Source organism: Nilaparvata lugens, chromosome 14, assembly GCF_014356525.2.
Source record: "Nilaparvata lugens isolate BPH chromosome 14, ASM1435652v1, whole genome shotgun sequence".
Lineage (NCBI taxonomy): Eukaryota > Metazoa > Arthropoda > Insecta > Hemiptera > Delphacidae > Nilaparvata > Nilaparvata lugens.
Window position 1 is genome coordinate 19,015,719 of NC_052517.1, and position 26,751 is coordinate 19,042,469.

The 26,751-nt window shown below is 35.5% G+C and overlaps 1 protein-coding gene across 1 annotated transcript in view; it reads left to right on the forward strand.

Moving 5' to 3' along the window:
* Positions 1-26,751, forward strand: part of LOC111061265 (integrin alpha-PS2) — a gene marked incomplete in the record, with an annotated part of 223,220 nt that overhangs the window by 180,003 nt on the left and 16,466 nt on the right. The window contains 7 exon segments of the mRNA XM_039441193.1: positions 2,655-2,833; positions 5,274-5,483; positions 7,547-7,655; positions 10,221-10,464; positions 16,537-16,703; positions 19,441-19,589; positions 22,606-22,802. Of these exon segments, the coding sequence (XP_039297127.1) occupies positions 2,655-2,833; positions 5,274-5,483; positions 7,547-7,655; positions 10,221-10,464; positions 16,537-16,703; positions 19,441-19,589; positions 22,606-22,802 (1,255 nt within the window).

The following is a 26,751-nucleotide window of genomic DNA, read 5'->3' on the forward strand; positions in this document are numbered from 1 at the left end:
GTTTACGCCCGAGCCGTAGGCGAGGGCGGAATGGTTTGTTGAGTGCAGCAGAGGAACTTTGCGCACGTATTTCACATTAAGTTTTTCCTACAGTTACCATTGAATATGAAAAGTGGGTAATTATGGGTAAAATTTGCCTGAAATCCATCAAATAACTTAGTAGTGTTTGAATGGCGGGGGGCAGCTGTGTGGTGTGTGCTGTGGTGGCACTGTGCTGTCGTTGTCCTCCATTATAATATCTACTTAATAATTAGCGCGTTGTGCTTCGTTGCACCTCTGCTCACTATAGCAGCCACAGCAGTCACTGTTACCAACTTCATTTTGATTTTGCTGCACTGTTGCTCCATATAACCTACTAAGTATTTTGCGTGGCCATGTTGCAAATCTGGAGTGCAGAAAAATTTTTCCCGCACTAGAGCGGAAAAGTGATTCTTTGCGTTCTGTAATCAGTGCAGCAATGGCCACTTTTCAACGTAACTGTAGGAAATAATTATAACATAGCTTAACAAATTGGTATGTTAAGCCACGCTTACACCAAAGTTATTAACAAAATGTTAATAACTCAACCCTTATACTATTAGATTGAACGGAACTTGACTAACACATATATATTATGTTCATAATGTGTATGATAAGTTATGTTCAATCTAATAGAATCTATAAGGACGGAAAAATAAACATTTTGTTAATAACGTTGGTGTAAACGCGGCTTTAGAGGTTCCTATCTAGTCTCAGGTTCTAAAATATTATATTCAAGATTTCACTTAAGTGAAATTGACTTTATAAATACTATTCCACAAGCGTTGAGTTGATAAACTGGTCATTTTCCATGAAAACATTAAATTTTTGTTTCCTCGATTGTTATCCAGAGTCTTTCCTTTGAAAATAATGAATTTTTACAAACTGAAGATTTTTCTTCACTTCCTGAATCATTTCAACAATTTCACCCTTTTATAACATGGGGAGTCCGGTCTCACAAGGTGTCAAAATATCAAACGATAAACCGAAAAACTTCAATAAATAACAACCAAACTCATTTATTAATTATTTATGAAACACTTTTTTTGTAGTTGAGCAGTTGATATTGTGGTAATTATTCATATTGAATGAAAAAGACTAAGAAATTGTTAAAAAACAACTGATTTATTGATAATTAGAAAGACCGGTTTCGGTTATTACACCATTTTCAATCTCTGATAAACTTAGGTTTATATAACCGAAACCGGTCTTTCTAATTATTAATAAATCAGTGGTTTTTTGACAATTTGTTAGTCTTTTTCATTCAATTTATGAAACACTTTATCTTATCTAAACAAAAATAGCATCTTATGAGTATTGAAAGCTGATAAGGAATTAAGAATAGATTCCACTACTCAGACTACTGTAAGTGAAAAGTGAGTTATTTATTCAATAGAAACAAAGTTTCAATCTGATAGAAGTTGAAGCTTCATCTTTCGATGAGTATTCAAAGATAATAAAAAATTGAAATAGATTTTACACTCTTAGGCCCGGTTGCACAAAAGCCGGTTACATTTTTACCGTGATTAATTCAACGAGAACCAATAAGAGAATGCCTTTTTGATAAGACGGCTTTTCTGATTGGTTCTTGTGAAACTAATCACGGTTAAAATTTAACCGGCTTTTGTGCAACCGGGCCTAAGAGTGTAAAATTATTTCAATTTTTTATTATCTTTAAATACTCATCGAAAGATGAAGCCGGTTAAATTTTAACCGGCTTTTGTGCAACCGGGCTAAGAGTGTAAAATTATTTCAATTTTTTATTATCTTTAAATACTCATCGAAAGATGAAGCCGGTTAAATTTTAACCGTGATTAGTTTCACAAGAACCAATCAGTAAAGCCGATAAGACGGCTTTACTGATTGGTTCTTGTGAAACTAATAACGGGTAAAATTAAACCGGCTTTTGTGCAACCGGTACTTGGTGAGTTATTTATTCAATTAAGTTGAAGTTTTTATCTGATGGAAGTTTGAAACTCCATCCTCCATCTTCTTTCGAGCATTGAAAACTAATGGAAAATAGAAAATCAATTTTGCCAATCTTAGTGAGTTATTTATTTAATAAAGTTAAAGTTTCCATCTGATAGGCTACATTAGCAGAATAAATTGTATTTTCTTTTATTTTATAATTTATTATGCTAAGTTCAACTCACTCTTCATCTCTAGCACCATCATCATTATCATCCAGCTCATACTAGACTTAAAATACTTATGTTAAATAAGTTGTCTGGAATAAATTGAAATTGAAATTGAGATTTATTTATAGAGTGGAGCGGCCTTACTTCTCTGAGTATTTTTATCTCTTTTTTTGAGAGTAGTAAACCCTAATAGGGCTCAATATGCCTATAGTGAGGTCCACGTTATAATGGCAGTGTTTGCTTAGCAATTGCTATCCTTGTATATCATTCAACGAAGCGGATAGCGCTATCTCTTTCTCTTTGTCTTTTAACAATGAAGAATTAATTATCAATTAACAAGATATTTCATCTCAACTTTGAAAATTTATTATGAAATTATTGAAAAATTTGAAAAATTAAATACCTTTATTTAATAAATGAATAAACTATCTATTCAATTTTAAACACCATTTATGCAATTTTTATTCTATTTATTCCATTTTTTTCTCAATTTGACAGGCCAAATCTATTCTCAGTCCCAATACGATAGACCAGATGTGATTTCGACCAATGAGGGGCCAGCTTCGGATGATGACTCATACCTGGGATATTCCATCGTTTCGGGAGATTTTGGAGGCGGATATGGCCAGACCGATGTGGCAGCTGGGATGCCTAGGGGTGCTGGACTCCTAGGAAAGGTAATCTATCAATAATATAATAATGTAAAGAACTGGCTTATAGTTGTAGGGGATAGTAAATTGACGAATGACGCATCATCACGTCTCAACTACTCAACTCATTAACTTGACATTTTGCATATAGATTCTTATTTACCGAGGATGGTTATAGGCCTATTTTAAATTCTTCTAGATTTCAGTAGATCAAGTTTTCAGTTTCTGAAGGTTTTAATTATACCCTTAAGGAACACGAGTTACCTGTGCTAGTAATACCTATAATGAAGAAAAGAATTGGCTCATGCACGTGGGGGATAGGAAATTCACGAATGACGCATCATCACGTCTCAACTACTCAACTCATTAACTTGACATTTTGCATATACATTCTTAATCAACCGAGGATGGTTATAGGCATATTTTTAATTATCCAGGATTCCAGTTGGTCAAGTTTTCAGTTTTTCAAGGTTTTAATTGGACCCTTGAGGAACACGAGTTGCCTGCAACTTATTAATCAGCTAATAAATATTTGTATATTCATGAAATTTATATTTTTTTTCTTGATCAATAGAATTAGGATTGAATTGACCAGGTTTAAAATATCTCCGTTAAATTTTAATTATGATTGAACATTTCTTCAGCTTCTCAGATTTTGGCATCCAACTGTGATTTGATCACCATTAAAATTCAATGAGACTTACCGGACCACCGGGTCTTAAGGACGTTCGAGCGCCTAAAATAATTACTGGTGATATTTTTCAATTTTTTTTATCTGGATACAGTACTATACTAAAATATTGGTGGTATTTCTCTTTTTTTTCTATCTAGATACTATCAAATTATCAAAATGAGAAACTGTTTTTCAGAAAATTTTTCCCGACTATTACTTTTGCGATGTGGGCGCCTAAATTTTAAATTTTTGGGACAGATTATTTAAAATTTGGTAAGATTTAAATTCATGAAATTTCAACAATTAAATAAATTTTTCATGATATTGTTAATCGATTTAGTATAATTTTCCTATAGTGAGATCCATGTTATAATGGCAGTGTTTGATTAGCAATGGTATTGCTATCCTTGTCTATCATTCAACAAAGCGGATAGCGCTGTCTCTTTCTCGTTCTGCTCTGTTGCCAGATTGTCTTTCAACAATGTAGAATCAATAATTAATAAAAAAATATTTCATCTAAACTATGGAAATGCATTATGAAATTATTGGAAAATATAATAATATTTCTTGCTTGATAAAATATGATTGATTATTTTAAACGAGAATGAACAGTTGATATTACATCAATGAACCTGTATCAGCTACCGTCTATTATAGAAAGCATTGACAAGACAAGAGGATCGGATACGTTGTTCCCGTATCTTCCTTCACTGTCATTTTAACGTGGGCCTAACTATAGTAGGAAATGAATAAAAATGGTATTTTCTGTAATTTATTGAGCAATTCATTTTTCTAATTCACAGGTTGTTTTCTCTAAACATGGAACATAACAAATCTCCAAAATATCACATAACAGCTGGGAACATATTCTAATTTTGACATTATTAATGACATTATTTTTACTTTCCTCGCCCTATTACCATAGGTAAGGAAAGTATTGCTCTCCGAAAAAAATTGAGGTACCCCAATTTCTATACGTTTCAAGGTCCCCTGAGTCCGAAAGTGACGATCTTTGGGTATTGGTCTGTATGTGTGTATGAGTGTATGTGCGTGTGTGTGTGTGTATGAGTGTATGTGCGTCTGTGTACACGATATCTCATCTCCCAATTAACGGAATGACTTGAAATTCGGAAAGTGAGGTCATTACAATATAAGGATCCGCACGAACAATCTCGATCAAATGCGATTCAAGATGGCGGCTAAAATAGCGAAAATGTCAAAAACAGGGTTTTTCGCGATTTTCTCGAAAACAGCACCAACGATTTTGGTTGAAGTTATACCCTTAAATAGTCATCGATAAGCTCTATTAACTGCAACAAGTCCTATATCTGTAAAAATTTCAGGAGCTCCGCCCCATCTACGCAAAGTTCGATTTTAGATTCTCAATTATCAGGCTTCAGATACAATTTAAACAAAAAAAAAAAAATTGAGTGGAAAAGATTCAGCATGAGAATCTCTACAATTAATGTGTAGTAACATTTTCTCCTAAAATCAAAAATAAGCTCGAAATTCGAGAAAATGTGATTATTCAATTGCAAACTGTTGGCAACTATTGATTCTATTAAATGATTCACTATGAAGAGATAGCAGACTTCGTGTGTCTCCAGCGTTATTGCCCTGTCACCAGCTGGCTCAAATCTTTAAATAGTAGACTTGAGATGCGCGGGAACACTAGCGTCAGGTGATCAATTTTCATAACGGTAAGGAAAGATGTGTGAGTGCGCCACACCAGATTTTTTCATATCAATTACAACATTTTTACATGAATTATGACATTTTTCATCAATTTTTCAGGTGGTCCTATACACATGGAACATGACAAACCTCCAAAATATCACAGGGGAACAGCTGGGAGCCTACTTTGGTTACTCCATAACATCGGTTGACATAGATGGAGATAGACTGGATGATCTGATCATAGGAGCACCTCTATACACTGATTTCGAGAATAATGAAAATGCCTATGAGACAGGAAGGGTTTACTTCGTTTACCAAGGGAGAGAGGTGAGGATAACTAATTTTTCCCCCCATTAATAATCATATTTGAATAAATATATCCATAATAGAGGATAACAGAGGATAACCAATTTTCTCCCCATTAATAATCATATTTGAATAAATATATTCATAATCAATATTCTATTAACCTTCCGGCAGTCGCGCTGTTGTAAAAAGTACAACAGTGTCAGTTTTTCTTGCTGCACAAAACTATTGAATGGGGTGGTGTCAGTGAATGAGTCACCTATGCATTCCAAAACTTTCCCCCCATCACTCCACTGAGTTGCAGTATCAACCGAGCAATGGTTCAGTTTTTAGGTGCCATTTAGTCGCCACAGTGCATAACATAGGGAAAGACTGTATACGGGGACTGTAAACGAACCAATAACACAGAATTGATGGCTTTGCTTGGTGTAACTTATTGGGCTATGAAATGGTCATCATCCAAATGTTCATAGGTGTAGAATAATCCAAAAAGATGGAAAAAGTAATTATACAATTTATTTATTATTATAATTTTCACAATAAAGCACTGAATGGGAGAGAAAAACTAAGGATACTCCTTGTACTATTTCTCTCCCAAATTTAGATAAAATTATTTTTAAAGTCCGAAATGAGGTTATGATTCCACTTTTCTGAAATTTAGTCCTTTTTCACTCAAAAACAACAGAAACAAAGAATTTTGAATTTTGAAGGTTGAGAAACTGGATAGAAAACAAAAATATCACACTCAAATCACTAATAATTGAAACATTTTCACGTAATTTTACAAAATTTAGAGCCAATTAATTAATATGTTTTGACAGTAAACAGAGTACATAATACTTGGAAAATTGGATGTTGTAAAAAGTACAACACGCGACTGCTCGTGTGATTGAGTAGGGCGCGACTACTGGAAGGTTAATGAATAACTACTCTCCGTTCAAATGAGCTTCTGACTTGGGATACAGAGAAGGCATACAGTGGCAGGGATACAACGGCGGCTATGTTGCCGTTGTGTACCGGCCAGCGTTCTCTAATTTCCAGTGAGTATTCAAGCGCTCATGTTGAACTTAGGAAGTTTCCCCTCTGCAATCACAGACTCGACTGACTCTATTCGACAAATTGACAACTGCGCTTCCACCTATGACTCAATCCATCACTGCAATTGGCTGATCTCCCTCAATTTCTCTGCGCCGCAAATTCCTCCAAGTCAAAAGTAAATTTGCACGGAGTATAGTACTGTAGTTCTGTGAACTGTAGACCTCGCGCAGTTATAAACCGCAGCCTCCTCTTGTACTGTCCATCAGAGTGAATCCTGTCTGTATGTCATGTCAGCGAGATATCGGTGTGAAAACGGCTAATGACTGTTTGGGTTGTATACATTGGGTTGTGTACATTGCGGTTTCGAACTTGGTTTAAAGAAAAACCAAATTACTTACAGTTGATGTTGTTTATTCATCTAATTTGTCGTCTCAGGCAGTTTTTTACATAATTGATAAATTTAAATATGTGCGCCTTTAGTCGTTCGACAAAATATCCAAACGATAATCAATTTCTCTCCAAACATTCGCTAACATTTCATTGGTTATGGTTGTCATTGCTTCATTAATCCTGTTTTTAAGTGGTTCAGGTAGATTTTTTCTTGTAAATTTACATCAAAAACATTGTTTATTCACAAGAAATCGCGAACTGAACCACTTTAAAACAGGATTAAAGAGCCAATGACAACCATAATCGAAGAAATATTATCGAATGTTAAGAGAGAAATTTATTATCGTTTGGACATTTGTCGAGGGGCTAAGGGCGCACTTATTGAAAGTTATTAATCATGTAAAAAAACTGTTTCAGACGACAAATTAGGTGAATAAAAAACAATTACTGTAAGTAATTTGGTTTTTCTTTAAACAATGTTCGAAACCGCACGGTATAACCGAAACATGTCGTGATAAAATAATTTAAAAAGAATTCTCAGATTTATATTCTTATTATATCATCCACTTATTTTATCATAATTTACAATGATGATTCTCATGAAACTGATATTTTTGTTTCTTGGTTCTCGTCTGAATATTTTTTGTGTTTTGCAGAGTTACAGGTTTAGACAGAAATGGCATGTGAGAGATGGCAAAAATTCGAAATCCAGATTTGGTCTGGCAGTTGCTTCACTGGGAGATATCAATCGTGATGGATATGGAGGTAAATTTTATTTTGAATTCCTTCAAATTCTATTAAATTTTTCACAAATTTATCTCCAGATTTTGAGTGAAATGGGAGAGGGGGCTCTTATTGCTCTTAATTATTTTGCAATTTATTATTGAAATCACTTTGATTTGTTTGGAATGTATCAATGTTTCAATACATCGATGATTCAGACCATATGAATTGATACAATATTGTATGATACAATATAAATTGTTTTGTCATTGTTGTTGAATAAATGAATAAATAAATAAATCACCCATACAGATTGAAATGAATAATAGATGACATTTTTTCGAATGCTAATGAATATACAATGATATGGAAATCGAATACCTATTTAATGGAGATTAAAAATGTCAAATTGGAAAAAATGGAAATTTTCAAATGTCAATTGAAATAAAAAATATCAAGGCGGGTAGTTGGAAGCATTCAATTTGGTTCTTCTAAATCAGTTATGAATAATAATATTTACTTGTATTAACACAAGTAGGGCAAAACTGTATTTTTGTCGCGATTTGAAGTGAAATTATGAAAAATGACAAAACTTATGAAGTGATTTTTATTAAAATTTGGGAAGAAAAAGTTTTGGGCTTTGAGCCTGTGGTTCCTTCCCCAATCATTCATAGTTGAGAATTATATTGTGTCCATCAATGTATAAATAAATAAATGAATTATTTTAAATATTTTTACAATTTTGTGAAGGAAATTTTTGTTTGGTTTCATATTTGGGAATTAATTGATCTGATAAATCAAACATTTTTTTTTTCAAATCAAAATTTTTTTATTCACAATACAAACAGTTGAGGGTCCTGCCAAACCCAAAGGTTTTTCGGCGGGTGCCCAGTTACAGGAAAAAAATGAGTTACAAAAGATAAATAAACTGATTTATTAGATATATTTTTTTTTACTCCATAAAGTGTGTGAACTCAGTTGTTATCTTGAAATAACCTCTAGACTGTGTATTCTAAATTCAGTTTTGAAGCAGTTTTGAGTGGATACCTATTGTTTTTACTTGAATAGTATAGTAAAAGAAATAGGTGGCGAGGGCTTATGACTCTGATACTATTGTGTTTTTGAGGTAAGGATGTCACCTGGATGTTCAACACTTAGTCTCAACTCACACTTAGGCGACTCAGGTCAAGAAGAGACTGGACTCTAGTGGAGAGCATATGTTTCCAAATGGTGACGTCGCGGAGACTAGAATCGATTGGTCTGAGTGTCACCATTTGGAAACACATGCTCTCCACTAGAGTCCAGTCTCTTCTCCACCTGAGTCGCATAAGTGTCAGTTGAGCCTAATATTTGTTAAAGAGAACAACAAATTTCGAGTGGAAAAGATTTCACATGAAAATCTGTACAATTAATGTTCAGTAACATTTTCACCTAAAATTGAAAATAAGCTCGGAATTCGAGAAAATGTGATTATTCAATTGCAAACTGTTGGCAGCTGTTGATTCTATTGAATGATTCACCATGAAGAGATTGATTGATTGATTGATTGAGTACTTTATTTATGTAGATTACAATATATACTGTCTTATACACTTATATACAATAGCTTACAATACAGCAAAATTATAGATGAATTTACATGATATAGACTAAGAAAATAATTATTGAACTGTATATGATATGAAAAAGCAATTTGTAATATAATAACTATGGATAATAATTATATTGTTATGCATCTACATAAATTGGCGGAGCTTTGGACATATCAATGTCCATTCTTCGGAAAGAATATTAAAAATATCCTCCCCACTAACTCTCTACCAAAAAATAGCAGACCTCGTGTGTATCCAGCGTCATTGTCCTGTCACCAGCTGGCTCAGATCTTTGAATAGTAGACTTGAGATGCGCGTGGACACTAGCGTCAGGTGATCAATTTTCATAACGGCAAGGAAAGTTGTGTGAATGCGCCACACCAGATTTTGACGTGACAACGTCTAATAAATTGGTTTGCTGGGAGACATTTTAAGAAACTGCGTTACGTTCCCACGTTATGCGCTCACAATGAGAGCGAGTGAGAGCGTTCGTTTCGGTTCACGGTCGTCTGGAAAGAGCACGAATACGAGCAGTGGCGAGCAACCCGAAAGGCATTCACCTGGAGAGAGAGTGAAACGGAGCAGTCAATCTGCGCAGGCGCCGCAAGCAATCTCCTGCGACTGCGCCACTAATTCAAAATGTCAAGTCAATGGTTGTCTCTCTCGCTCTTAGGTGGGCGCGGTCTAACCATGCCCAAGTGGAAGGGACGCGTGCCTCTCACTGACTCCCATTGTGAGTTATTATTTCATCCTTCTTCCTACTATAGGAATGAATATTCACATTAAAATTATTTTACCACTCAAAGTCGTTGTCACGTAAAACTTTCGCCCGTATACCGACTTTACAGGCAACCATGCAATTTTTTTATATAGAGGGTTAAGTGTAAGAGAGGGCCGACTGCGCCCTAACCTCGCCCTCCTAGGTCAAAAATAAAGGCAGTCATTCTATTCTATTCTATAGTCTATTTCTATTTTATATGAATGAACGGATGAACAAATTTATATATTTTTCTAGATGTGGCGATAGGAGCACCATATGATGGACCTTCAGAACAGGGCGCCGTCTACATATACCACGGCTCACCCGACGGTATAAGAGAGAAACCGTCTCAGATAGTGACGTCAGAACAGGTCTCTGGACCTCATATTCCAGTCACCACTTTCGGGTTCTCCCTGGATGGAGCGAGGGATTTGGATAATAATGAGTATCCAGATTTGGTTGTTGGGGCTTATGACTCTGATACAACTGTGTTTTTGAGGTAAGGATGTCACCTGAATATGCCTCCTCCTTCTCCCCACCTCATACTCCTAAACCTATTCATTCTACTCTTTCTACCCATTCCCCTGTTCCCTCTCTTCATAATCCTCCTCTACTTCCTCGTCATTCTCGTCCTTCTCCTCTTCTCAGTCCTTTCCTTTTTCTTAATTCTTTTCATCTTCCTGTACTTCCTCCATCTCCTCCCCACTCCCTCCTTCTACTTCTCCTCCTCTTTGGTAGAGAGTTTGGTAGAGAGATTTGGTAGAGAGTTAGTGGGGAGGATATTTTTAATATTCTTTCCAAAAAATGAACATTGATATGTCCAAAGCTCCGCCAATTTATGTAGATGCATAACAATATGATTATTATCTATAGTTATTATATTACAAATTGCTTTTTCATATCATATACAGTTCAATAGTTATTTTCTTAGTCTATATTATGTGAATTCATCTATAATGTTGCTGTATTGTAAGCTATTGTATATAAGTGTATAAGCCAGTATATATTGTAATCTACATAAATAAAGTACTCAATCAATCAATCAATCAATCTTCATAATCCTCCTCTACTTCCTCGTCATTCTCCTCCTTCTCCTCTTCTCACTCTTTTCCTCTTTCTTAATTCTTCTCATCTTCCTGTACTTCCTCCATCTCCTCCCCACTCCCTCCTTCTTCTACTTCTCCTCCTCTTTCTCATTCTACTTCCTTGTCCTCCTCCTTCTCTTCCTCCTTTTCCTCCTCCACTTCCTATCCCTCTTCCTCCAGTTCGTTCTCCCCCTTCTCCTCAACAATTCCACCTCCTCCTATTCCTCCTTCTAATACTCTTCCTCCTCCTCCTCCTATTCCTCCTTCTAATACTCTTCCTCCTCCTCCTTCTCCTCCTCCTCCACCACCTCCTTCAACTCCTCATCCTCCTACACCTCCTTCACCTCCTCTTCCTACTCCTCTTCCTCCTCTCCCTTCTCCTTCTCCACCTCCACCTCCTTCACCTCCTCATCCTACTCCTCTTTCTCCTCTTCCTTCTCTTTCTCCTCCTTTTACTCATCTTCCTCCTTCATCTTCTCCTGCTAGTTCTTCTTCTCCTATTCCTCCTCCTACTCCACCTCCTCCACCTCCTCATCCTACTCCTCTTCCTCAAATTCCTTCTCCTCCACTTCTTCCTCCTCCTCCTTCTTCTCCACTTCCTCCTCCTCTTTCTCTTGTACCTTCTTGTATGAATGTACCATAATCTTTCTTCTCAACCCTACAAGTAATGTAAACTCCATGTCAAGGTGAGCTTGGTTGCTAGCTTAGCTCTTCTATTTTAAACAAGTGTCAGATTTATCATGATGAGTTGATTAAGGAAGGATCAAAATTAATAGATCCGAATGAATCATTCATCAGAATTTGTTATGGATGTAATTTGAAATGAATAATTGATTCCAGATACTGTTCTTGATGTTATATATAGCGATATTCTTCCGCCACATATCCGTCTCATATTCTCACAGATTTAATTCTCAGTTTTTTTCTATTTCATTCACTTCCCATCATATTTTTGACAGATTTCAATATTCAACTTGATGCAAAAAAAAGTTGATAATAATTCAAAGAATGATTTATTTTTTATTGATTTTTACATTGGCCCATATGAATAAAACCAGAGCAAATGCTCATGAGCAAGAGCATGGAGCATAAGGTTTTGCTCATGAGCAAAAGGTAGAAGCAAAAGCATTTGCTCATTTTTATATGAATAAGCTTTACCTTATACTCTTACCTTATGCTCCTGAACTCTGGAGCAAATGCTCACGTACTTTAGAGATTTTTCATCAGCTGATTCGCTTTTGTAGCCTTAGTTTGTTTTTATAGCTCACGGAAGCGCTAAATATGCAAATAGGGTGCACCGCTTGTGTTTGCGTCATCTGCTCTGTTTTCTATTAAATTTTATGAATAGAGTTTTAGGTTAGTTGAGTTTAGAATTTTGAAATAATAGCGTGAAAAAATGTCATCTCTATAATAATTTTCAACATATTCTTATAATATCAATAGCCTTCTTATAATCGTCTACACTTTCATCCTCTTAAATACCTATTTCCTATCTTGTGATGGCTATCTTTAGCCATCTATCTTTAGCCTTTCTTTTGTATTTATTATTTTTTAGGGATAATGGTGATATGTATCATGGTTGAATCTAGAAAGAGTTTTATAGTTCTCAACTATTGGTTGTGATCGTATCTGGTATAGTCTCCTCTTCCTCATACGAATTAGTTGAGCCATTTTACTATGAGCAAAAGGTGATAAGCTGCTCTAGACTAGACTCACCTTTTTTGAAGCATTTGCTTCAAAAGTTGAGCAAATGCTCTAGTTTATTCATACAATTTTGAGTGAACGCTTTACTTTTGAGCAAATGCTCAAACTATTTTTTTGATGAACATGAGCAAAAGGTTTTGCTCACGTTTATTCATAGAAAATGAAGCGAATGCTTCATATTTTAGAAGTATAAGCAAACGCTCAACTTTATTCATATGGCCCAATAAGTACATCATCAAAATGATAGGGAGAGGGAAAATAAGGTAACCTTGTGCTATTCCTCTCCCAAATTTAGATAAGGTTACACATAGTCCTAAATAGGTTAAAAGGCCTGCCGCAAAGTAGACCCACGCTAATTCACGAAAAGCAACCCACGCCATGGGATGTTTTGTAAACCATTGCTAGGCTTCTCCAGACATCTGTGTAATACATGCAATGAATAATCCACTTGTCAGCTGATTGATTATGAATAATTCTATAGCAATGGTTCACAAAACATACCACGGCGTGGGTTGCTTTTCGTGGATTAGCGTGGGTCTACTTTGCGGCAGGCAGTCTTGTAGTTGTTCACTTCACAAAATTTTCAGTCCTTAATTATTTTCACAAAGTAAATTTTCAGATTTAGATGTTTCAAAACCAAACATAGATGAAATATTTCACATTATTATCGCTAAAATAATAAATACTCACATACTCAAGAAATAATTTTGCAGGGCCAAAAAACAAACCTAATATTCTATATTATATCATATTACTAGCCGTCAGGCTCGCTTCGCTCGCCATATCCGTCTAGCCAGGGGGCTCCGCCCCCTGTACCACCGTCTGGATAGTTCAAGAATGAGAACAGCAGGCTCGCTTCGCTCGCCTGCATTTTTCATTTGAGCATTTTTATCATATGTTAGGAGAATCCAGTCGGGGGTCCAGACTAAACGTCTTGCTAAACGGATATGGCGAGCTGACGGCTAGTAATATAATATTCCCAGGATTGAAGAAGCAGTGCCCAATCAATTTTTCCGCGATAAATGCATTTAAATCTTCAACTTGGTGCCAACCTAACAAAGTCAACTCAACTTAATGCCAATCTGACAAAATTATTAATTTAGTTGCCAGTTAACAATGTTTCGAAGAGGTACTCTATCTAGATTATAGTTCTATAGTAACATATGATATGGAAATCCCAATTATAATTAAGAGATTGGGAGAAGAAGAATATACATGCTAAAAGACGAACTTTAAACCCTTAAAAACAATCCTTAGAGTTAAAATATTGCCAAAAGATTTCTTAGTGCGCCTCTAAAGGGCCAACTGAACATACCTACCAAATTTGAACGTTTTTTGGTCCGGTAGATTTTTAGTTCTGCGAGTGAGTGAGTGAGTGAGTGAGTCAGTCAGTGAGTGAGTACCATTTCGCTTTTATATATATAGATTGCAGATACTGTTCTTGATGTTATATATAGCGATATTCTTCCGCCACATATCCGTCTCATATTCTCACAGATTTAATTCTCAGTTTTTTTCTATTTCATTCACTTCCCATCATATTTTTGACAGATTTCAATATTCAACTTGATGCAAAAAAAAGTTGATAATAATTCAAAGAATGATTTATTTTTTATTGATTTTTACATTGGCCCATATGAATAAAACCAGAGCAAATGCTCATGAGCAAGAGCATGGAGCATAAGGTTTTGCTCATGAGCAAAAGGTAGAAGCAAAAGCATTTGCTCATTTTTATATGAATAAGCTTTACCTTATACTCTTACCTTATGCTCCTGAACTCTGGAGCAAATGCTCACGTACTTTAGAGATTTTTCATCAGCTGATTCGCTTTTGTAGCCTTAGTTTGTTTTTATAGCTCACGGAAGCGCTAAATATGCAAATAGGGTGCACCGCTTGTGTTTGCGTCATCTGCTCTGTTTTCTATTAAATTTTATGAATAGAGTTTTAGGTTAGTTGAGTTTAGAATTTTGAAATAATAGCGTGAAAAAATGTCATCTCTATAATAATTTTCAACATATTCTTATAATATCAATAGCCTTCTTATAATCGTCTACACTTTCATCCTCTTAAATACCTATTTCCTATCTTGTGATGGCTATCTTTAGCCATCTATCTTTAGCCTTTCTTTTGTATTTATTATTTTTTAGGGATAATGGTGATATGTATCATGGTTGAATCTAGAAAGAGTTTTATAGTTCTCAACTATTGGTTGTGATCGTATCTGGTATAGTCTCCTCTTCCTCATACGAATTAGTTGAGCCATTTTACTATGAGCAAAAGGTGATAAGCTGCTCTAGACTAGACTCACCTTTTTTGAAGCATTTGCTTCAAAAGTTGAGCAATGCTCTAGTTTATTCATACAATTTTGAGTGAACGCTTTACTTTTGAGCAAATGCTCAAACTATTTTTTTGATGAACATGAGCAAAAGGTTTTGCTCACGTTTATTCATAGAAAATGAAGCGAATGCTTCATATTTTAGAAGTATAAGCAAACGCTCAACTTTATTCATATGGCCCAATAAGTACATCATCAAAATGATAGGGAGAGGGAAAATAAGGTAACCTTGTGCTATTCCTCTCCCAAATTTAGATAAGGTTACACATAGTCCTAAATAGGTTAAAAGGCCTGCCGCAAAGTAGACCCACGCTAATTCACGAAAAGCAACCCACGCCATGGGATGTTTTGTAAACCATTGCTAGGCTTCTCCAGACATCTGTGTAATACATGCAATGAATAATCCACTTGTCAGCTGATTGATTATGAATAATTCTATAGCAATGGTTCACAAAACATACCACGGCGTGGGTTGCTTTTCGTGGATTAGCGTGGGTCTACTTTGCGGCAGGCAGTCTTGTAGTTGTTCACTTCACAAAATTTTCAGTCCTTAATTATTTTCACAAAGTAAATTTTCAGATTTAGATGTTTCAAAACCAAACATAGATGAAATATTTCACATTATTATCGCTAAAATAATAAATACTCACATACTCAAGAAATAATTTTGCAGGGCCAAAAAACAAACCTAATATTCTATATTATATCATATTACTAGCCGTCAGGCTCGCTTCGCTCGCCATATCCGTCTAGCCAGGGGGCTCCGCCCCCTGTACCACCGTCTGGATAGTTCAAGAATGAGAACAGCAGGCTCGCTTCGCTCGCCTGCATTTTTCATTTGAGCATTTTTATCATATGTTAGGAGAATCCAGTCGGGGGTCCAGACTAAACGTCTTGCTAAACGGATATGGCGAGCTGACGGCTAGTAATATAATATTCCCAGGATTGAAGAAGCAGTGCCCAATCAATTTTTCCGCGATAAATGCATTTAAATCTTCAACTTGGTGCCAACCTAACAAAGTCAACTCAACTTAATGCCAATCTGACAAAATTATTAATTTAGTTGCCAGTTAACAAATGTTTCGAAGAGGTACTCTATCTAGATTATAGTTCTATAGTAACATATGATATGGAAATCCCAATTATAATTAAGAGATTGGGAGAAGAAGAATATACATGCTAAAAGACGAACTTTAAACCCTTAAAAACAATCCTTAGAGTTAAAATATTGCCAAAAGATTTCTTAGTGCGCCTCTAAAGGGCCAACTGAACATACCTACCAAATTTGAACGTTTTTTGGTCCGGTAGATTTTTAGTTCTGCGAGTGAGTGAGTGAGTGAGTGAGTCAGTCAGTGAGTGAGTACCATTTCGCTTTTATATATATAGATTGCAGTATTGATTTATTATTAGAATTTAAAATTTTATCCTCCTCTTCTTTTCTCTTCAGAGCAAGACCAGTGGTGAAGATGAAAGCCAGCGTAGAATTCAACCAAGAGTCGAAACAAGTAATTCTTGAGGAGAAGAACTGTACATTGAAGGACTACTCCAGGGTGCCTTGCCTATCACTTGATGCCTGTCTTGAGTACAGTGGTGTCGGAGTGGAGAACACATTGGGTGAGTGCAAAAGATAAGGAGACAACGAAATAAAATAGAATGACAGATTCCATTCATCCCAAAAATGATAGAACAGGAAAATCAATGTCTCACAATCAATCTCACTATCAATTCTAATCAATACCTATGCATTATTTATTTATTTATTTATTTATTTATTCATTTATTTATTTATTTATTTATTTATTTATTTATTTATTATTTATTTATTTATTTATTTATTTATTTATTTATTTATTTATTTATTTATTATTTATTTATTTATTTATTTATTTATTTATTTATTTATTATTATTTATTTATTTATCATATTGTGCACAAATACTTAACATGAGGAAAGGCACAACAGGCTCATGCCCAAAACTGTCCTATTTCCAATTTATACTATACTGTCCAAATCAGTATAAATTTGCTCATTTACTCAACTATTCAGTACTTGGAGATAGCCCGTGCTTAGCAAGGGACTGATTGAAGACTTGACAGACTGGAAACTCGACCTACTGGAATCTTGAAACATTCAAAATAGGTCTATAACCATCCTCGGTGAATTAATAATAATCTATATGCAAAATTTCAAGTTTTAGTCCAGCAGTAGAGACGTGATGATGCGTCATTTGTGAATTTCATATCACGCACGTGTATATAAGCCTGTTCTTTCCTATTATAGATAATATTTTAGGTTTTGAATATATATGTAATTCTATATTTTGATGTTCTATTGATAATTCCAATATCGATAATACTATAGTGCGGTCCACGTTATAATGGCAGTGAAGAAAGATAGGAGAAAAACGTTGCCAAGTCTCTCCATTTTGCCACTGACTGTACACAGCTGTTACTCAATTAATCCCATTAAATTTCATCTAATAATAATTAGCAGTTCCTTGATAAAATAATTAATATAATGTCAAATTAATCAAGGGAATATATTTTTTCATAATTTGATTCGAAAATTTGCTTCCATAACTGAGATCAGATTTTTATTTTTATACAAACCTGAAATGGCGGCTAATTTAAAAAGCTGTGATACAACAATCTGAATCTCAAAACAACAGAAATTGAGTTATTTGGTAGATATTCTACTCCAATTTCTTTCAAAAATAATAGAAAAATAGAAATCCTATTCAAAAATAAGTAATTCAAATGGATTAATTCTTAAATAAGTTTTCAATATTATTCATACCGGTAGGAGTAGGTCTACACCTATAGGCTAACTGAAGCATGGATGAAGTCTAGGATGGTTAGTTATCAACTTTTAAAATGTCATTTCAGGTATTTTAATTTGTGTTTCATACGGTAATGATTAATAGTTATTTGTGCAACTAGTGCGCAAAGTGAGGGCAGAATGGCTTCTTGAATGGAGCAGAGGAACTTTGCTCAAGTATTTCACATTAAACTTCTCCTACAGTTGCTATTGAATATGAGAAGTGGTTGATTATGGGTAAAATGATGACTGAAATTCATCAAATGTTTGTGTGTGTGTGTGTGTTATACTGTCATTAATAACAACCTTGATTCATTTAAAAATTAATAATTCAATTGAAGTTGAAAATTCTCAGCCAAAGTTCTCATTTTTATTCATTCAAGAATCAGAAAAAATACAGATAGAACAAAAAATTCGCATTCAAAATACACACCAACAACTGATCGGGATGGCTGCAAGATGGCTGAAACGACAAGCGCGCGACCTAGCGGGAAGAATCGTACCTAAGTTTGTTTCAACCAGCTAAAAAGTACTGAAACAGGATTCAGAAATTCAGACTTTCGATCAAATTACCGAGAAAAATGCTCAAAGTAAACTGAAAAATATTTATAAAAATAACATAGATAACAGAGAATATTTATTGTAGTATTCTTATGTTTTCTATTATTTTTATTTATATGGATATCAAACGGTAATCATTTAACCTCAAAATTCGAATTTTATAATGTATATTTGCTACCTTTCTCATTGCTTGCAGTTGAAAAAATAATTATCAATAGAAAAGAATTATTATTTATTATTGAATGATGAGAATTCATAAATAATGTGATTATTCAATTATGATTTAGATGAAAGCTTTTAGATGTCAGTTTATCAGAGATTGACAATGGTGTAATAACCGAAACCGGTCTTTCTAATTATCAATAAATCAGTGTTTTTTTGACAATTTCTTAGTCTTTTTCATTCAATATGAATAATTACCACAATATCAACAACACAAAAAGTGATTTAGATGAAAATTATTCTTGTTTTGGATTTCTAGATTGGGATTCTATCATAAATGTAGGGTAGCCATTGAAATGATTCTTATCTAAATGTAAACACGGTAATTTTTACCAACTTAATTTTTGTTTTCGTGCACTAATCCTCCATATAACCCATCAACTATTTTGTGTTGCCATGTTGCAAATCGGGAGTACGCAAAGTAATACTTTGCGCACTAGAGCGGAAAAGTGATTCTTTGCGTTCTGTAATCAGTGCAGGAATGGCCACTTTTCAAGGTAACTGTAGAAAAAATTCAATTTTCAATTTGATACAAATTTTTGCAAAAATGGAAGATTTATCAGAAATTGCAGATTCCCGGTCTGAGCACAGTTTTTGGACAGTTTTATTTTTCAAATTTCCTTTTGGTATCTAGTTATTGAGTCAATATTTGCAGTAGCAGAGGTCCTTAGTTGTATTTACATAGCTCTCTTTAGATATTTGGATTAATTAGCCTATTATGCAGTAATCATTTTTGTTATACTCTGACAGATTTCGACATCCAACTAATACTTGATGCGAAGAAAACGAAGAGTCCGAGAATGTTCTTCTTGTCCGATGAAGGGAGAAATGTGATGAACCAGAGTCTCCAGCTGACCAAGGGGTATCCGCTCTGTAAAAACATGTATGTCTACTTGAAGGTAAGTTATACTAGCAGAGCATACTATTTATTTCATTTCTCTTCTTTTCGTGATACCACTTCTTCTTCTTCTTCTTCTTCTTCTTCTTCTTCTTCTTCTTTTTCTTCCTCCTCTTCTACTTCTCCCACCACCGCTTCTCTTTCTCCATTATCTCCTTCTTCTTATACACCTCTTCCTTCTCCTCCTCCACCAACTCTCCCTTCACCCTCTTCTTTTCCTTTTTTCCTGATGCTCTCACCTCTGTTACATTCAACTTCCCCTTCTCTTCCTCATCATCAGCCACCTCTCACTCCTCTTTACTCCTCTTCCTCCTCCTCCTCTTTCTCCGTACCCTTTCTCACAGAACTTCTTATCTCCATACATGTTTTTCGATATTTGTATTTGCTTTCTTCTGTCTCATTTTGTTCCTCTCATCTTTCCTTTTTCTCCTTCTCTTCATTCATTTGGTAGATAGTTAGTGGGGAGGATATTTTTAATATTCTTCCCAAAGAATGGACATTGATATGTCCAAAGCTCCGCCAATTTATGTAGATGCATAACAATATGATTATTATCTATAGTTATTATATTACAAATTGCTTTTTCATATCATATACAGTTCAATAGTTATTTTCTTAGTCTATATTATGTAAATTCATCTATAATTTTGCTGTATTGTCAGCTATTGTATATAAGTGTATAAGCCATATATATTGTAATCTACATAAATAAGTACTCAATCAATCAATCTCTTTCTCCACCTTTCACTTCTCTTCCTCTTCTTACTTCTTCTCACTCTTCTGTCTCCTCCACCTACTCCTCATCCTTCTCCTTGTCCACCACCTCTCTCTCTACGACCTTTTTCCTCCCCTCTTCCTCCTCCTCAGACCTCTGTCACCTCCTCATCTATATCCACCTTCGACCACAGCCTCCTTCTTCTTTTCCTTCTCGTTTTTATCCTACATTCACCTCTTACTTCTCCATCTTTCTCCGTCTCTTCTTCACCTAACTTTTCTCTTGCTCCCACTTTCCCTCATCATCTTTATACTACCTACACTCTTCCGTATCCTACTCTTTTCCTCCTCATCCTCCTCTTCCCTTCCTACTCTCTTTCTCTCTTCTTTCCCATATTCCCTCCATTCTCCTCCATCCTGTTCTCTAAATATTTCTCCTGCTCATTCTTCTTCTCATTCTCTTCCTCCTTATCGCCCTTCCCCTCCCCCTTCTCATCTTCCTCCTATTTTTCTCTCCCTCCTCCTTTACCATCTTCTTTCATCACCTTTAATACTACTCCAACTCCTTCTCCACCAACTCTCCCTTCACCCTCTTCTTTTCCTTTTTTCCTGATGCTCTCACCTCTGTTACATTCAACTTCCCCTTCTCTTCCTCATCATCAGCCACCCTCTCACTCCTCTTTACTCCTCTTCCTCCTCCTCCTCTTTCTCCGTACCCTTTCTCACAGAACTTCTTATCTCCATACATGTTTTTCGATATTTGTATTGCTTTCTTCTGTCTCATTTTGTTCCTCTCATCTTTCCTTTTTCTCCTTCTCTTCATTCATTTGGTAGATAGTTAGTGGGGAGGATATTTTTAATATTCTTCCCAAAGAATGGACATTGATATGTCCAAAGCTCCGCCAATTTATGTAGATGCATAACAATATGATTATTATCTATAGTTATATATTACAAATTGCTTTTTCATATCATATACAGTTCAATAGTTATTTTCTTAGTCTATATTATGTAAATTCATCTATAATTTTGCTGTATTGTCAGCTATTGTATATAAGTGTATAAGCCAGTATATATTGTAATCTACATAAATAAAGTACTCAATCAATCAATCTCTTTCTCGACCTTTCACTTCTCTTCCTCTTCTTACTTCTTCTCACTCTTCTGTCTCCTCCACCTACTCCTCATCCTTCTCCTTGTCCACCACCTCTCTCTCTACGACCTTTTTCCTCCCCTCTTCCTCCTCCTCAGACCTCTGTCACCTCCTCATCTATATCCACCTTCGACCACAGCCTCCTTCTTCTTTTCCTTCTCGTTTTTATCCTACATTCACCTCTTACTTCTCCATCTTTCTCCGTCTCTTCTTCACCTAACTTTTCTCTTGCTCCCACTTTCCCTCATCATCTTTATACTACTTTCACTCTTCCATATCCTACTCTCTTCCTCCTCATCCTCCTCTTTCCTTCCTACTCTCTTTCTCTCTTCTTCCCATATTCCCTCCATTCTCCTCCATCCTGTTCTCTAAATATTTCTCCTGCTCATTCTTCTTCTCATTCTCTTCCTCCTTATCGCCCTTCCCCTCCCCCTTCTCATCTTCCTCCTATTTTTCTCTCCCTCCTCCTTTACCATCTTCTTTCATCACCTTTAATACTACTCCAACTCCTTCTCCACCACTTCCCTTCTCCTCTTACCACTCTACTTTTCCCCTTTCTTCCCCTTTTCCTTTTCTTCAGCCTTATCCTTGATCTTCTCCTCCTCCTCCTTCTTCCCTTGCAACCTCATCAACGCTCATTGTACGTACTCCCTAACTTGAAACTTAATTTCTGCTATTTCTAACTTTTCCAGTCTGGAATTAGAGACAAACTAACCTTTCTCTCACTTTTCACAACCTCTCTCTCTCTCTACGACCTTTTTCCTCCTCTCTTTCTCCTCCTTAGACCTCTCCTCCTCATCTATATCCACCTTCGACCACAGCCTCCTTCTCCTTTTCCTTCTCGTTTTTATCAAATTTTAATTTTCCCCTACTTGAAACTTAATTTTCGCTAATTCTAACTTTTTCAGTCTGGAACTAGAGAAAACTAACAGTGCTAAAGACAGATATGCATTATTCTCTTTGATCAGATGATCCTCTCTTTCTCCTCCTTAATCTTCTTCTCCTCATCATCCTCCTCCTCCTCCTCATCATCTTCCTCCTCCTCCTCCTTTTCCTCATCATCCTTTTCCTCTTCCTCCTCAACATTCACACAATTTTTTCCATTTTCTTATACTATAACTATTTTTCAAATAAAATTTTCCTGTTCCAGTCTGGCATCAGAGACAAACTAACAGTCCTGGAAGCAGAGATGCGTTACTCCTTGAGAGGCGAGGCGCACTGGGCCGCCCAGAGTGTGCGTTCTGGACGGGGCAGACAGCCCAGATCACTCTTCCCCATTCTGGACCACAATGAACCCCTCATGAGGCGGGACTCCGTCAGCATACAGAAGAACTGTGGACGGGATAATATTTGATGAAGTCTACTATGCATCTACTCATATCTGAGCTACGGAACCATTTTCTGGGGAAATTCTTTTAATAGCGGTAAAATTTTTATAATTCAGAAAAAAATAGTAAGAGTCATTTGTGGATTGAGATCAAGAGATTCTTGCAAAGCATTAAAACCAAAACATTTTAACGCTGCCATCTATTTTTATCTATCAGTTGTTGTTTTTTGTTGAACAGAATTTGGATAAATTTCAATTCTGCACAGATAATCACGGGTATAATACACGTAATAGTAGCATGGAGAAACAATAGCGTAAGTAGATATCCCATGGTATAGGGTGTTTATATCGCAACTTTTACTGTTATCTCAAGCCGACTACTGTCGATCATTGTCAATTTTCACTGTTTTGTCGGGTTGATAGTGTATGAACGGCACAATTTGAGAGACTACCAGCGTCACACAGCTGCATGGGAGAGAACTACGTGGACTATCGGCTTGAGATAACAGTAAAAGTTGCGACATAAATTCCCTATACCATGGGATATCTACTTACGCTATTGTTCTCTATGGTATTATTGAGTATATAATTTAATAATGACTAGCAGATAACCCGTGCTTCGCAAGGGTTAGACTTGGCGAAATGAAATCTTACAGAACTGGAAATGAGCCTATAACCCTCTTCAGTTAATCAAGAATCTATATTATGCGAAATTTCAAGTTGATGAAGTCTACTACGCATAATATATCTACTTTACTCATATCTGAGCTACAGCACCATTTTCTGGGGAAATTCTGTTAATAGCGGTAAAATTTTTATAATTCAGAAAAAATAGTAAGAGTCATTTGGGGATTGAGATCAAGAGATTCTTGCAAAGCATTCTTCAAAAACCAAAACATTTTAACGCTGCCATCTATTTTTATCTATCAATTGTTGGTTTTTGTTGAACAGAATTTGGATAAATTTCAATTCTGCACAGATATTCACGGGTATAATACACGTAATAGTAGTCTCATTGCTTTTCCAGTACATAGGCACACAGCTCTAGAAAAAATTCCATTCTACTCTGGAATACGTTATTTTAATAAATTATCTGCAGCCATCAGAAATCTAGATTCAATAAATATTCAAGCTAACAGTCAGAAAATGCTAGTAGAGAAAGCCTATACTCTGCTGCCGAATTTAATTTGTGAAAAGGGGCTGTAGAGTGTAACTTAACTTTTTGTGACTTTCATTTCCATGTGAATTTGATGAGATACATCATAGAGTGTATTCATTTATTTTACTTTCAAGAAGCTAGAACTGAGTCTTTTGAATATAATTTTTCTCCACCTACTGTCTAAAGTACTTACTTTACTCCCTGAAACCTAATACTAAAGTGTCACTTCTTCGCTCTCGGTAGTAAAAAACGAAAAACTCCCTAGGGAGGAAAAGTGACTCCTTTAAATAACATGGGGAGCATCTCTATTTTGAACTTGCATTGTAATAGGTTAGAAGGTCTAAGCTCAGATGAGAAAGCATATAGAGGTGTCTGTCTTGAGTCAAATGAATTCATACACAACCAGAATTTGATCAACTCATGAAATATATGTTTGTATGATAATTATTATTTCTTAATATTAGTAGACAATAAAAATTTATACAATTTCTAAAATATTTTATTCTATTCAAAATACCAGTCAACAAATATTTTTGATCTGCAATTCAAATCTGAACCGCGTGATCTGGAGTCAGCCATTTTTGGTAGCTGCCCAGCTGATATAATTGTTGCAACTTTTGCCGATAGATAGCGCAATCGGCAGTGCCAATCAGATGACCGGTTTTTTGGTTATGTTGTTAGGAATCATTGTCACCAATACGTAAGTTATTAGAATGATTTTATTTGCAGTTTCTATAAAAACATGTAGATGGAGGAGAAATGTTGTGTACATCACGAGCGAAAAATATTTTTTCTCCCTCAGGACAATTGCTGCCCTTGGCTTCGCCTCGGGCTTCAAACTTTTTCCCACAGGGAGAAAAAGTCGTACTTTTCACTCTAGATATACAAATAACTATTTGTTCTAGTATTGACATGTCACCAGTCAAATGAGTGTTACTCAAAAATTGATGTAATGTGACGATAAATAGATGAAATTGATGATCAGTAAAGTACCTATTTGAGACGTGATGATGCATCATTTGTAAATTTCCTATCCGTGTATAAGCCAGTTCTTTCCTTCATTATAATATAGTTGAGTATATAATGTGATAATTATGAGCAAATTATCTTATTATCACAGGTTTATTTGCTTATTTCTCTAGGACTTCTCAATGTTTCAGAATGAGGGCGTATTCACGATTTTTGAGATGGCCTGCTTAGTTGAGCTATTTAATTTGTTTTGCTATTTCAAGTCGTTGATCTATTTTTGTGTAATGTACTATTGTGGAATTAATGTAGCAGATAGCAGGAGAAAGTCTAGTCAATTAATCTTCACACACATCGATTCTTGAACGTTCTATATTTTCTGTCATAGTCATTCAATTCCAGCTGTTTTCCATGCATGAAATCATTCCAGTAAACAGATGATTGCAGAACAAATAGACATATGATTCTCATTACAGCATACTCAACTGTAATGAAACCATTATGTTTTCTTTACAGTCGAGTATATTTCCTAGTTCCGAAATAGGAATAGCAAAACTGATACAAAAGACCACCTTTAGCGCTCCAGGTGGAAGTTTTGTCAACTTTCGCAAAATTCCTGATTCAGAATTTTTAAACTAGGTTATGTTTATAGAATGCATGTAGTAACTTCAGCACAAGCAGTGGTAATGTTTTCTTTTTCCCAATTATTCTTCTTCAGATTGTTATGACAAGAAATAGTGTACGTTACTTGGAAGTGAATGGCTTTTGCAGTGCTCGAATGATGTTTCTAGTATTGGGTAACGCCTCAACTAGAAACATCATTCGAGCACTGCAAAAGGCCCGTTCCCGTCCTTGAAGGATGGGCATTATTAGAGACATATCTTATGTAAGATACTATTGTACGGCTGTGAATGAACAAAACTTTCTGAACAAAGATTAATGAAAATCGAGATGAAGACAGTTTGAAAGCTCTGAAGCAATGAGAACTGGGACTAATACATTTATTTGTAACAATTATTTTATTTAGCGTATGGCAGATACACAACACATATATAGCTCATGAGTGTCAAATGCCTAGATATACACTGTATTTCCAAATCCTTTGAGATGTTTTGTAGTTTTCGGTCAGGAGAACCTAAGTTTGTCTGACCGCCATTATTTGCTAGTCCATTTAGTGTTACCCAATGTGCACCATGGAGGCGAACTAAAGTGCGAGAGGAATTACTTTTAACACGGCCCTTTCTCGAAGACAGAGAGGTCCGATGCTCTATCCTCCACTAATAACTCCCACTATCTAGCAGCATCCTCCTTCTTTTGTGTCTGTGTGAGAGAGCTTTGCAACGCGACGCACCAACACTCCCCTCCAGTTATATTTGGCTATGTTCCAAGTCGTTAACTGGTCAGCAGGTATATTGGTTTGTGTATGTTACAGAGATGTTTTCATCACAAGAACAAGCAGAGCAAATGACACGGCGCATCCAATTGTGCGCAGGATGTCTGTCTGTGTCTACGCTACAAACTGTGGAGGGAGAAATGGGTTTCTCCTCTTCATGTTAAAAGTAATATATCTCAGACTTTAGTGTTACCCATATCTGATTGCTGGAACAATTTTGAGGTTAAAGAAGGTTGAAACTCAATTTCCAATTTCCACAGAATTTTTTTTTTCAAAATCATCACCATTATAAATGTCCAAAATTGCTTCAAATTGTAATTTATCACATGAAAACAATCGAAAGTGGTGTTGAAAGCGGAAAGGGACCAGTTGTCAGAACAGTCGGAAGAGTAAAATGTTCAGGGCAGACAATAATAGAGATTAGGGTCAAGAATATCGATTTCGAGTTTTC